The sequence below is a fragment of the Myotis nattereri genome (assembly GCF_964212035.1).
Source record: "Myotis nattereri genome assembly, chromosome: 7".
Lineage (NCBI taxonomy): Eukaryota > Metazoa > Chordata > Mammalia > Chiroptera > Vespertilionidae > Myotis > Myotis nattereri.
The window spans coordinates 34,638,331-34,652,675 of NC_138082.1; the positions used below are offsets into that span (position 1 = coordinate 34,638,331).

Consider the following 14,345-nt stretch of genomic DNA (forward strand, 5'->3'; position numbering starts at 1 on the left):
AAGAACTCTACTTCTCTACTTGGACACAGAGCAGTCCAAGTAACACCCCAGAGGCTTAAAATAGTGTACAAGTTGGGGAATTATGATGTGTCCCAACCATAAAGTGAAAGAAAGGATGGAAGGAGATGAGGTTGGAGACAGGGGGTCCCAGGCTGTGCTCACATGGAAGTCATTACAAAGCCTCTCTTTCCTACACTCCCTCTTCACTCTCTTTCTCCCTTTCACCAGGTTCACCTATTTGCTTTAAAAGAACCCCTCAATTGAAAATTGAAAACAATCCAGGCCTTACTCAGGATTTTCACCTTTATCCCGAGAACAATAGGAAACCATTTGGCAGACTTAATTAAATGAGTGGTCAGAGCAGGTTTGCTTTTTAAGTTTATTCTCGTTGCTGCATTGAGAATGGTCTGAGAAGGAATGGACAAGAAAGATTTGGACAGAGCAGTCAGGTGGTGATAGGCAAGAGAGATCATGGTGAACTGAAGTGGTGGTAGCAATAAGGTAGAAGGAGTATTGGACAGGTGTGGAAAGTATTTCTAAGGTAGAATTGATAGGCCTTGCTGATGGGTTGGATGATCTTTTACCCTCTCTGCATCCACCCCCTTGGGCATTTAACTTTGAAGTGTCCTCTGCCTCTGTCTCTGGACTTGACCATGTGCCTGGCTTTGGGTGATAGAATGAAGCAGAAGTGCAAGTATGGTGCTTCTAAGTCTACCACTCGAGAGGCCTTGCTCTTCCTTGTGTTTCTGTCATCTCCATGAGGACATTCCTGAGGTAGCCTACTGGCATGGAACAGATACGTGGCAGAGACTTGAAGTGCCCAGTCAGCCCAGTTGAGACTCGTCTAGATCAGTGGTCGGCAAACTCATTAGTCAACAGAGCCAAATATCAACAGTACAACGATTGAAATTTCTTTTGAGAGCCAAATTTTTTAAACTTAAACTATATAGGTAGGTACATTGTTATTAACTTAATTAGGGCACACACTCAAGGGGCCAAAGAACCTCATGTGCCTCGCGAGCTGCAGTTTGCCGACCACGGGGATAGAATAAGGAGCCCAGAAATAAGTCTGCACACATGGTCAATAAATCTATGACAAAAGAGGCAAAACTGGACCACCCTCTGACACCACATACAAGAATAAACTCAAAATGGATTAAAGACTTAAATGTAAGACTTGAAGTCATAAAACTCCTAGAAGAAAACATAGGCAGTAAGTTCTTTGATTTTGGTCTTAGTAATATCTTTTTGGATACATCTCCTCTGGCAAGGGAAACAAACGAAAAAATAAGCAAATGGGACGACATCTAACTAAAAAGGTTTTTGCCCAACAAAGGAAAATATCAACAAAGCAAAAAAAAAAAAGAACAACCTAATAAATGGGAGAAGACATTTGCCAATAATACATCTGCTGAGGGGTTAATATTTAAAACATATAAAGAACTTGTAAAACTTAACACCAAATTAAAAAAACAATCCAATAAAAAATATGGGCAGAGGACCTGAATAGACACTTCTCCAAAGAGGACATACAGGTGGACAATAAACATATGAAAAGATGCTCAACATCACTAATCATCAGAGAAATGCAAATTAAAACCACAATGAGATATCACCTCACGCCTGTCAGAATGGCTATCATCAATAAATGAACAAACGACAAGTGTCAGTGAGGATGTGGAGAAAAGGGGGCCCTCGTGCACCGTTGGTAGGAATGCAGACTGATACAGCCACTGTGGAAAACTGTATGGAGATTCCTCAAAAAATTGAAAATTGAGTTGCCATTCAACCCAGTAATAACACTTCTGGGTATTTATTCAAAGAAAAAAAACCCCACTAATTTGAAAACATATATGCACCCCTATATGTTCATATGTTCATTGCAGCATTATTTACAGGTGCCAAGATATAGAAGCAACCTAGGTGCCCATCAATAGACATGGACAAAGAAGATGTGCTACATACATACAATGAATGGACTGTTACTCAGCCATGAAAAAGAATGAAATCTTACCACTTACGACCGAACGGACGGACCTAAAGGGTATTATGCTCAGTGAAATAAGTCAGAGAAAGACAAATATCATAGGATTTCACTTACATGTGAATTTTTTAAAAAAATGAATAAACAAAACAGATACAGAGAGCATGCTGATGGTTACCAAAGGGAGGGCAGAGGGGGATGGATGAAAGAAAAAAATAATAAAATGAAACAGCCACCACACCTCACAACACCTCATTTACTGCTCGGGCAACACCACAGTGTGACTGCTGTGTTCTCCCCAGTCACAGACGAGGACGCTGAGGACCAGGCAGTCCCTGGCTCTAAAGAATATCAGGAATTGCTAACAGTGGGAATATGGGTGGGGCCCTGGCTGCATACCGCTTTGTATTATTTATCTTGTAAGTGTTCTGCAGTCATTCATGGTAGCTGGGTATTAAAAAGGCGTTAAGTGCACATGGATGATCATGCTTCGTGTTTAATGGCACATAAACACAAAGGAGCACCAGGGTAAGCTTCTTGAGGGGAGCATCGGCCGGTCGTCCCAGCTTCTTCACTCCCTCCCTCGGGAAGACGCGGAGCCCCGCGGTGGCCGGCCAGCCTGGACCTGGGGCAGAAGCAGGCCTCCACCTGCTGCGCTGGGGCCACGTACTCACAGCTGACCTGCGCCCTGCCTTCTCTCTGCTCATCTGAGGTCCTCTCAGTCACGCTCCCTGCGCTATCGAGGGGCCTCTAATCTGTGTTTAGAATTACTAGGTTTTCCTAAACCCAGAGAATGACACTGCAGAGCCGGAGCTGGGGACTCACGCCCCTGGGCGAGGATGGCAGCTTACCTAACCGATGCCTTTTTCAGGGGCCGGCCCACAAGTCAAATATTAGGCCTGGGAGTCTGCCCTGGAAAGGCAAACAGCTGGTGACAGGCATCTGTAACGTCTGCAAACAGGCCTGCATTCCTGAGATAATCATGCAACATTGCCCAGCCTGAGGCATGGCAGACCAAGGCTCACCTTAAAAACAAATAACAACAACGACAACAGTAGGAATTTGAAGTCACCATCAGACGGGCCACTTGGCACCCAGACAGACTCCAGGGCTGAATAGACAGGGGCTGGAGCAGGGAGAGAGCAGGCAGCAGGGCCCGGAGTTTGCGTGCGAGATCGCTCAGGAGGTTCAGGGGCTCTCTCGGTGCCTCGTTCACCACCACTGTTCCCTTTATCATTGTTGTCGCCATCGGTCATTCTCTTCAGACGACCTCAGAGAGCGCCAGCAAGTTCCATTCCCCACACTAATTCCCGACGTCTGCTCGGATGCCAGGGGCTTAGCTTCCCATCCCTGCTGTCCGATATTCACTGCACCAGGTCTGCCTCCTTCAACGGCGACCTCTGACAGGCAGGTTTACTGTGGTCGCCTTACTTTTAATAACTCTGTCTCTTCTCTGTGACTTGGTTCTCTGGCTACAGCCCCTCCTTGGGGTCAGACTGGCCCCTGGTTTCCCAGCCTCTGGAGGACACACACCTCAGGCTACTCTCAGGAGGGGCCGGGTGTGGGTTTTATATTTGGGAATCTCTCGACTAGGAGCGAGGCCTCACTTTCTTTCCCCTCAGCACTGTGGAAGAATAATAAGCCCCCCAACACATCCACGTCCAGGTCCCCCCAGCCTGTGAAAATGTTAGGTTACACGGCAAAAGGGAATTAAGGCTGCGGGTGCCATTAAGGCTGCTGAACAGCTGACCTGGATGTGGGAGGTGACCCTGGACCTGGACATGGGGAGGTGACCCTGGACCTGGACATGGGGGGTGACCCTGGACCTGGACGTGGGGACAGGTGGGAGAAAGGAGGAGGCTGGAGCACAGGAGAGCCATAGAGAGTCCCTGTGAGAAGAACTCAGCCACCACGGCCAGCTCTGTAGACCGAGGAAGGGCCAGACAGAGGATACAGGCGCCCTGGCAGCTGGGAAGAAAGGGGACAGGTCCCGGAGCCTCCAAGAAGGATCACAGTCCTGCCCACAACTCCGTCTCAGCCCAGGAACCCAGGTCAGACCTCTGATCTCAGAACTGTAAGGTCATAAACTGGTGTTGCTTCAAGCCACTACCTTTGTGGGAATGTGTCAGAGCAGCCACAGGAACCTGCTGCCCAGCCTGGCAGCAAAGCCATGAGCCAGCCTGACTTGGTTCCATTAGACGTAGCCTGCCTGCTCAGAACTCGCTGCCTCCTGTAACTGCATGGCTGTGTCCAGGTGTGTGTGGCCAACAAGAATCCGAAGGTCCGGCTCCTCTTGTGTCCTGGTCGGTGAGCGTTAGTGTGTTTTCAGGTGATCGCTGTTCTGTGGCAGGGCCGAGACTCACTCCCACCCAGACAAGCTGTGCAGAGAACAGCCCGCCCATTTGTTACCTACCTCTCCTCACCCGTGGGTCCCCGCCCTCAGTCAGCAAGAACTTGTAAGCTTGTGGGTTCCATATCCCAGGCGCTGCTCTGACCTCTTCTCTGGGTACAGTCTTCTCTTTAGAGCACCTCTACCCACCCCTGCTTTTGGCTAAGTCTGCGTGGGTGACCGGCAGGAGCCCATGGACCTCAAGGTGACAGAGTTGTTGAGGTCTTGGCTCCACACACTGTCCATTGGCTCCTGGCTGGTCCCTGATGCAGAGTGGAGGGTCGAGTCTGCTTCCAGGGTGGGGAATGGTCGTGGCCGGCACCCACACTGAGATCCTGACCCCCACCATCTACCCTGCATGCTATGGCCTCTTCGTACCAACCCCCAGACCCTGTCCGCCCTCTGGTCCTCTCAGCACCTCTCAGCACCGTCCTGCTGGGGCACGGTCTCAGGGTAGGGATTCACCCAATAGCCAGCACAAGTGCTGGAGAGCAGAAGTCCTGGCCGGGCTGGCCGGGCTGGCTGGGCTGGCCTGGGAGCTACAGCCACCACGCGGTCCTCCCCAGCTCCGTCCGCAGGGGTGTGCCACCAACCCCTGATGTCCTGGTCTGTCCCCAGTACTCTTGCACATTTTCACCACACTCCCCACTGGATTCAACCCCAAGAGGGGGAGAATGAGGACATGGGGGTGTGACATCTCCATGGCCCTCTAGCCTTCTCCCTCCACATGCTGTCACTTCCTCCTCCTGTCTTGAAAGGGAAATCCTTGCATCAAATCACTTGCCCTCAGAGGACAGCAACCCCTTGACACTACCTCCTTCCATCTCAGCCTGGCTCTTTATCTCCTGCTCCTTCATCTCTCACCCCAATTAGCACACCAGGCAGACTCCTTTCAAGTCTTCCTCGGTTTCTGACAGTGAATCCCTTTTGAGGTGTCTTCTATTCCAGAAGGTGGCTCTCACTTGTAGCTGCATGTTGGGCTTTTGCCTGCTGTAGTGCAGTGACATCTGGTCAACCGGTGTCGGCGTGTGGTGGCTCTGGCCCCACTCACCTCCTCCCGATCTGAAGCTCCAGGTGGGGTTGGTGTGCCCTGCGCTGCAGGCATCACCTGGGGTTCCTCTGCTGCACCCCCACCGGGCCTCCTCTTCCGTCCCCTCCTGCTCTCCAGCTCTGAAGAAGGGGTGTTATGCTTGAAAGAGTCTGAGTGGAATATAATTACACTTTCCCCCAATTCTGCACCTGAAACGTATCAGTCTCCAGCCACCCCCAGGCCTCTTCTGGGCTCTTATTTAAGAGGACTTCACATTCTGTGATGCAGGGTGCCTCCACATTCCCTCGTCTTTCTTCCTGCTGGGAGGGGCCCGAGGTACAGCTCTGCCTCGCAGGAGAAGGGGGTAAGCCAGGCCAGGTAAGGCCCCATCAGCGAAGGGTGGCCTCTAGGTTTTCTGGCTGATGCAGATACAGCAAGAGTGGAAATGGAGGCCACCGGATCCTTCCCCCTGGCTCCAGGGGCCTTGTGGTCTTCTGTTTGAGGCAAAGACTTGACCTTGTCCGTGCGGCTTTATCAAGACTGTGGTCAGTGGATGACAGCCTCCCCCTAGATTTTACAACCACTTGGCCTATGTGTGTGTGTGTGTGTGTGTGTGTGTGTGTGTGTGTGTGTGTGTTGCATATGGTTTCAAAGCCGAGACAAGAGTCTTATTGTTGTGTCTAACTTGGTGAGTATTTTCATAACCGTTGGGAGAGGGAAATCGGTGAGGTGCGGTCAACCCTGCCTGATCCAGCGCTGGTCTCCAGAGCTCCTCGGAATCCCTCCATTGCCCGCAGCCTCACCAACCTCTGGGGCCCCACCACTGTGCAGCCTTCTCAGAGGACAATGGCACCTGTGTCTGTCCAATTGTGTCACTAAGAACAGATTAATTTGATCTCATCTGAAACTAAAATATTACATCTGGCAGACGTTCTCTGAGATAGAACAAAGGGGACATGTCATTATCTGGGGGCACGTTTCCCAGGCAGCTTGAGCTGGCGGGTTCACCAGGAAGCTGTTACTGCAGCCCCGATGGTCTAGGACTGTGGTCCTCCTGGGACTCCCGGGTCGGGCCTGCTCCGGACACCCTCCAAGGGACCCATCCTAACCATGCTCTACAAGGACAAAGGTTGGAGTCAGCTCAGCTTCTCCCCTGCTGGGAGAGACCCAAACCACTTATTGAGGAAATGCCCGCTGGCTTTGCCCTCGGGACTCTGTGACCACAGCAGCTCAGTGACCCATCGGCGTTCTCCGCAGGGTGCCAGCCTGACGTGCACCCAGTGGGAATTGTCCTCAGCTCAGGGCCATTAGCTCAGGTCAGTGTGGCAGAGTGGACGTGACTGGCCGGGGCCTCACAGGACACAGGGTCGGCCTCACCCGCCATCTAATGAGCCTTTTCTCTGCATTCTCTGTGACTTCCGCTCTGTCCAGCTCATCGGCCGCTTGCGTCTTTCTCTTCTTTAACCTCCTCTTACATAATTACACTAGGAACAGATGGGTTCTGGAGAACCATGTGGCCCGACCAGAACCACCAGCCTGATCCACCAACCCACCCATCTCAGGCAGACTAGACACCAGACACTCACTCAGTCAACCAGGACACTCAGCTCGGCCCCCCAGCTCTGAGCTCTGCGTCAGCAAGCTCAGGGCTCCAGCTCAGAGCTGGAGAAGGAATGTGGGCCCAGGACCTTCAACCTGAACGTGGGCCGGGACCCCTGACCGCCTCTTTCTGTTATACTGAGCTACATGAGGTGGTGCAGGCAACGGTGGGACCTGCCCCAGCCTGTGACTCGGGACCTTTGTGTTTTGTGGCCGCTTTGACAACGCATAAAAGTCATGCATGTGCATCCTGGGAAAATACACAGTTGTGAACAGTCACAGAAAGGTTTAAATGCCATTTCATGTCTATAAAAATAAGTTCCCACCTACCCATATGCACGTTTGAATCCAGCGTGTTGGTGTGTGAGAAGGATCCCGTGTGTGCTCACACATTCAGAGACTGTTGCAACGAGATGTCCAACGTGCTCCTTGTTTCTGCTGTTTCACTCAGGGGCCTGAAGGGCAAGGTGAAGAAGGAAAGCTCCCAGAGGGAGCTGGTTTCCGACGCGGCCCTCCTGAGCGATACCCACTGTGCCCACTGCCTGCAGCCCTACAGGCTCCTGGAGGCCCCCAAACGGCAGTGCCTGGACTGCCGCCTCTTCACCTGCCAAGGCTGCAGCCACACCCACCCTGAGGAGGAGGGCTGGCTCTGCCACCCCTGTCACCTGGCCAGGTGAGCAGGGCCCGGAGATCCAGGGACCCTGATGGTTTTGAGGGGTGGCTTGTCCCTTTGGTGGGGTGAGGGGCTATCTGAAGAATGGTGGGCACGTGTGCGTGGTGGTTGGGCACAGCAGTGCTGCAGGCCTGAGTTCCATCTCTCTGCAGAGTCGTGAAGATGGGCTCCCTGGAGTGGTACTATGGGCACGTGAGGGCCCGCTTCAAGCGCTTCGGAAGTGCCAAAGTGATCCGGTCCCTCTGCGGGCGGCTGCCAGGAGGAGGTGAGGAGTGGGTGGAGGGAAGGGTGGGGTCTGGGAACCCGTTTTGCTCCCAGGCATGTTTTACTGTTTCAGGACCAAGCAGATTCCTTTGGCACCTGCGTCTGCGCACCTGTCAGTCCCTGTGCCTGGTGTTTTGATGGGGTTGGCTGCTTGCTGAGTGAGGTGCAGCCTTTTGCACCCTGACCGGGCCTGGCCCTGGGAAGTCCTGCATGTTGACATCCCCACCCTCTGAAATCGTGTTTTCTCAGAGCTCTGTAGCAAGTGGAGAACTCACAGCCAAGGTTCTCAAACTCGGCAGCTGATGGAATAGCCGGGCCTCGTTTGTGCTTTGTGTCCCCAGGTCCTCCCTCCCTGGGTGGAGTACTTGGAGGGCGACACATTGATAAATCTCCAAACCAGGACATTTTTAAGAGTGAGAGAGGCCTCCTGACAACCACGCTGAGACCACAGACCGGACTAGGAGGGCCCCAGCAACACGGGAGGGACTGTCTCCCCATTCTTGGGGGTTCTTTCTCCTTTCTTCCTCAAGCTGCTTCTTCCGGGCTAATAGCTTTGTCTCAGGCTGGAGCCCAAAAAAGTCCCACCTCCCATGCCCCCTCCGCCAGCCAGGAGCCAGTGAAGGGTCTCCCTGCAGCCGAAGGAGCTTGGCTGGCCCTCGGCAGGGCGCAGGGGCAGGAGCCACAGGCAGCACAGGAAGAGCCACACTGCAAAGCATCTGAAATCTCACCCCCAAAGTTGGCTGCGCGTGGCAGGAAACCACAGGCCACATCAGAGCCCTGAGGACCTGGGCCCCGCCATGGGAGGTGCTGATTGCCAGGGACCTGGGTGGGCTCAGGAATCTGGATGATGTAGAACAGTGGTTCTCAGCCTTCCTAATGCCGCGACCCTTTAGCACAGTTCCTCATGTTGTGGTGACCCATTTCATTGTTACAAATTGAACATAATTAAAGCATAGTGATTAATCACAAAAACAATATGTAATTATATATGTGTTTTCAGATGGTCTTAGGTGACCCCTGTGACAGGGTCGTTCGACCCCCAAAGGGGTCACGACCCACAGGTTGGGAACTCTGACGTAGAAGGTCACAGGGTCCAGAGCTCAATGAGTGAGGGGAAGTGGCCAGGAGCCTGCCAGTTTCAAAACTGTCCCTGAGAGCCAGGAGGTGGCGCTGTGGGGCCGCAGGAACCCGGCTTCCAGCCATAGCAGAGGCTCCTGGCCCCGGGGAGGCAGGGCTCAGGTCCCGACAGTGACCTCCCCCAGGACTGTCTCCCTGCCGGGGGCCCCAAAACACAACCCCCTGAGAAAGGTGCAGGGAAGGAGCACAAGGCTGGGGAAGCCGTATGGCTAATGAAAGTCGACAAACAAACGATGGCAGTCCCAGCCAGGACCTGCTGCAGGCCCTGTGCAGCTGTGGGGCGCCCTGGGCCAGCCGAGCGGCGGTTTCCCAGCGGCCCCAGGACTGGATGGCAGGAGCTGCAGGAAGCAGTGTGGGATGGGAGGAGCTGCCTCTCTCCTGTCCTTGAGTTCACAGCTCCCCGCAGGGCGTCTTTCTTCTCAGCCCCTCCTCTTTGGTGTAGGTTTGTCTGACAGAGCACATAGCTCACCCGATGTCCACGTAAGTCCTTCTTGCTCAAATGCTTTTATCTTCATTTCCACCTCCCCACCAAGAAATCTCTGCTTCATGTCAGGAACATGGGAAATCCTTTGGGTTTCTTTACCCATGACTCAATAGCCAGAGGTGGGTTCATATCAAAGCCTTGTTCCAGGTTTGGAGGGTTATGTAAGGGGCTGATAACCAAAGGGTTGTGGAGATCCTGCTCATTTCGAGCAGAGGGGCAAGGACACCACCCTGACCGGTCACACACACCTGGGCCTTTGGAAACCCATGTCCACATTCCCTCGATGCAGACAGAGTCCACGTCACAATGCCCTCGGTCTGGCAGTTTGATGTGAGTTCCAAGACTGTCACTCTTCAGAGAGGGGCCCCCAGTTGGCTGGCTGGTGCTCACGTCTGGGGGCAGAGGAGGGGCAGAGAAAGGAAGAAGAGGGCCCCGGGGCTGAGCCTCACTCCCTCCCAGCTGTGCCTGAGGCCGGGCCTGCTGATAAGAAACTGGGAGAATTGGTTTTTTGGGGAAAAACAAGACTTAGCTCTAAGCCTCCTTCAAGGGGTCAGTAACTGTGGGGTGAATACCTGCAGGTGTGACCCTGATAAAATTGATGCAGAACACTGGTTTTCTGCTGTGATGAGAACCAGCTTTAACTGATGCTCGGATAGGTCATTGTAAGGTCAGCAGAGGGTCTTGCCTGGATGTTTTTCGATGGATGGATGGTGAATGGAAAATGGATGGATGGTGGATGGTGGATGGATGGATGATGATGGATGAGGAAAGGATGGATGAGTGGGTGGGAGGGTGAGTGGATGGAAGGATAGGTGCAGGGGTGCGGGGGGGAGACAAAGGGTTTGCCTCCAATCTATTTCTCCCTAAATGGAGTCATGCAGGTGTCTGTTGCAGGTGGGCCTGAGCCAAGCCCAGGAGAGAGAAGTAGAGACAGTGAGCATTCCGACACGGATGGAGAGCTGGACACAGGGGCTCAGACCCATCCCCTTGGCAGCAAAGTAAGTCTTCCCCAACCACTCCCACCGCTCCCGGGGCTGCAGCCTTGGGTTCTGACTTCCTAAAAGTCTCAGTGCTCCCATGGCTCCGCTATAGCCTGAGCGCTAAGGCTCTGCCTCCCTTTGCCACGCCCGGACCATCTCTGCGGGCGATTCGCACCAGAGAGAAGAATGCTTTCAGCACAAGGTCACTGGCACCTGAGAAAGCCCTAGCAAGCTGTGGGTGGGCAGAGGCTGCAGAGAAGGCTGCCTAGGCCCGCAGACTGCCTGGCCCTCGGCCTCGGCCTCGGCCGCTGGAGCACGGTTGGGAGGGCAGGGGCCAGGGGGCACACTGGTGTCATCCTAAGGCGGTCTTTGCACCTTACAGGGACATAAATCCCTCGGACTCTGCGAGCTTTTTTGCTTTTTTCTAGGACAAAACATGAGCCTTGTTTTTATTGGTGTTTGTTTCTGTTTTCACTTATTTTTAATTTATTTATGGTGATAAAGACACGCAAAGTAACCCCTAGGGTTTCTGGGTAGGATGATGGAAGGGGAGCAGTTGAAGGGGAGCAGGCTGGAGGGGAGCAGGTTGAAGGGAGGGGTGGGTCAGGCGATGGTGAGTATAGATGGAGCCACTTGGAGAGAGACGCAATGCTGGCCAGGTCGAGCTGGCTGCTCTGGGGGGCGGGGGAGGAGGGAAGATATGCATCTGTTTATTACAAAAGTTTGTGCCACTTCCTAAGCTTCCAGAACACTCCCCAGTATCTGCACTCTTCCCTACACATCCATCTGAAGGACGGAAACCGTCAGGGGGTCAGAGCTAACCTCTGACCTTGCATCTAATGTGCACAAGTTCTCCCTCCCCCATCTGCCTCCCCTGCGGGCTCCCCTCTTTTGCCTAAAACCCCAAGGGTGGGGAACCCGAAGCCTACCTGCCCCCAAGGCTGCCACCTTCCGGGGCCTGTGTCCTGGGCATGTGTGGGCAGCTGCATGTCCATCAGCAGCTTCTGCTCGTCTCTGTAAGGGGTGCTGGGCTTGCAGACCCTGTGAGGGGTGGGTGGGCTCTGGGCAGACTTTCAGTGTGGCTTCCGAGCTGGGGCTCATCTGGTTGGTTTCAAGGGCCCACCCCACGTCCGGGGTGAGGGACGTCTGGTCCTCCCTGTCCACTGACCCTGACTCTCCTCTTGCCCAGCCTGTGCCCCCCAAGAAAAAGCGCCTCCTCCCCATTCACAGCCTGGACTTCGAGGCCGACTCTGACGACTCCGCGGGGTGTTGCAGTCACCCCCCGAGCCTGTCCCCAGTCCCAGCGGCCCCGGACAGCCTGCAGGTGAGTGGGCTCTCCTGCCCCACCCGCCTGGGAGCCTCAGGTCAGCGGCAGGATCCAGAAGCGTCACACCCTCCCAGGACTAGGCTCTCTGAAAGGCTGGGCTGGCAGCGTGGCTGTGGGGGGTGCAGGGCAGTGGAGTGAGGGGCATGGAGGGTTCAGGGTGGGTGCTGGTCCCGGAAGTAAGGCAGCGCCCCGTCACTCGGGAAGGCAGACGGAGGACCAGTGTCTGCCCGGAGTTGGACGTGTCTGGACCTCCGTGTTAGTTGCGGGGGTCACAGGCTTTATTGCCCAAACTAGGAGAGCCCTGCGGTGGAAGAGGCTGCCGTTAATAATCACAGCAGCAGTGTGGCATCCGCAGGGCCCACCCAGAAGCCAGGACACGTGGTCACTCGACTCCTTAGGTGTGTGATCTTGGCCTGGGGACCCTCCGTGAGGCTCCAGCCCCCACTACCTGGGAGGGCTGATGATCTCCCCTCTCAGGGTCACTCTCAGGACCAGCGGCTGTGCCCTTCACCCACAGGGCACATGCAGCTTGGGCACAAGACCCAGAGTGACGCCCAGCTTCAGCCCAACTCTGGGGGTCTCCTGGGCCCAGGCAGTGCCCGGTCACAGCTGGGGCAAGGCTGGGCCTGCCCAGGCTGATTGGCAGACCTCTGTTGAGGATGGGATAGTGGGGCAGGGAGCCAGCACCCAAGAGGCCTTGGGCCACGGGTCCTGCTCCAGCTGCAAATCTGGGGGGTGCAGTCTCCCTTTTGTTTGGCCTCCAGGGCCTGGGACGACTTCCTTCCTTCTCCCAGCCCCGGCACAGCCAAGCTGGAAAGGAGTGGGGGCATGTGGCTCCCTGATGCCCTCAGCACCCCCTTTCCTTGGGGACCGAGGGCACAGTAGAGGGAACCTTCTCCAGGCCCCAGGAAGGGTGGAGGAGGGGTATGGGGCTCACAGCCAAGGGGATGCCCCACCCCCACCCACTCTTGCCTCTCTGGCCTTCACACACACACACACACACACACACACACACACACTTCCTGCCCACTTGCTCGGGGCTTTGGTCTCTGGGTTTGGTCTATGCCCCGAGGCTGTCGGAAGTGTTTCTGTCGCCTTGTGTGATACCTGGCCCAGGGGTCAGGCCCCAACCTCCTCTGGAGACAGGATGCAGAATAGGCCATGAAAGCTCGGTTTCTGAAACTGAAGGGAACTGCGATGTAAGGGCCGGAGGGCAGGTGTGTGGTGCTCGGTCAGCAGATGACGCCTGGAAGCCCTCCGGATGTGGACGAGACAGGCCCACACGCCAAGGAGCTGCCCCAAGGCCAACCCTCCAGTGGTTGACAGGCCCCATGTGCTCAGGCCCTCACAGGTGAGCCCTGCACGGAGGAGGCTGCCTCCCAGGAGGCCATGGTCCTGCAGGAGGCTGATGCCAGGGCCTCTGGGTGCCACCCCCACCCAGAAGAGCAGACAGACAGCCTCTACCTTGCCGGACAGGATGCCCGTGCTGAGCTCTGCCTGCCAGGAGAGTCCTGCCCAGCAGCCCCGGGGATCGCTGCCACTCCTGGTAGGTGCCCTTGGCCGCTGTCTTCCAACTGGGTTCTGCATGGTGGAGGGGTTTCTGGAAACCCTGCCCACCACCCCAATTTGGGCAGACACACTGACTGATTTATTAGCACCACGCTCTAACCAACTGAGCTAACCGGCCAGCTGCAACACTGACTGATTTAAAGTAGCCCATTCCTTCCCTGTGATTGACTGGCATGTGCAGTCCTGACAAACCTCATGGACACCTGCTTCCCCTGGGCTCCATGTGCCCCTTGCAACACTCAGGTAGCCAGCATTGACCCCCAATCTGACCACACAGCTGCTGCTACCTTTAGTTTTGTTTTTGTTTTTTAGTTATTTTTTAGTCCTCATCCAAGGACATTATTATATTGACTAGGGGCCCGGTGCATGAAATTCATGCACGGGGGCGGGGGGTCCCTCAGCCTGCCTGCACCCTCTCCAATCTGGGATCCCTCTCACAATCCAGAACCACTGGCTCCTCAGTGCTCACCTGCCTTCCTACCTGATGCCCCTAACTGCTCTCCCCTCCTGGCCTGATCCCCCTAACTGCCAAACTGCTGTCCCCTGCCGGCCTGATCCCCCTAACTGCTCTCCCCTCCTGGCCTGATCCCCCTAACTGCCAAACTGCTGTCCCCTGCCGGCCTGATCCCCCTAACTGCTCTCCCCTCCTGGCCTGATCCCCCTAACTGCCAAACTGCTGTCCCCTGCCGGCCTGATCCCCCTAACTGCTCTCGCCTCCTTGTCTGATCCCCCTAACTGCCTATCTGCTGTCCCCTGCCGGCCTGATCCCCCTAACTGCTCTCCCCTCCTGGCCTGATCCCCCTAACTGCCTATCTGCTGTTCCCTGCCGGCCTGATCCCCCTAACTGCTCTCCCCTCCTGGCCTGATCCCCCTAACTGCCTATCTGCTGTCCCCTGCCGGCCTGATCCC

The 14,345-nt window shown here is 55.0% G+C and overlaps 1 protein-coding gene across 2 annotated transcripts in view; it reads left to right on the forward strand.

Moving 5' to 3' along the window:
- The window catches only part of MLPH (melanophilin), a 34,782-nt gene that overhangs the window by 7,422 nt on the left and 13,015 nt on the right, over nucleotides 1-14,345 (forward strand). For both annotated transcript variants that reach the window (XM_081095292.1, XM_081095291.1), the window contains exons 3-7: nucleotides 7,454-7,675; nucleotides 7,828-7,940; nucleotides 10,455-10,558; nucleotides 11,730-11,864; nucleotides 13,209-13,413. In XM_081095292.1, the coding sequence (XP_080951418.1) occupies nucleotides 7,454-7,675; nucleotides 7,828-7,940; nucleotides 10,455-10,558; nucleotides 11,730-11,864; nucleotides 13,209-13,413 (779 nt within the window). The remainder of the gene's footprint in view (nucleotides 1-7,453; nucleotides 7,676-7,827; nucleotides 7,941-10,454; nucleotides 10,559-11,729; nucleotides 11,865-13,208; nucleotides 13,414-14,345) is intronic.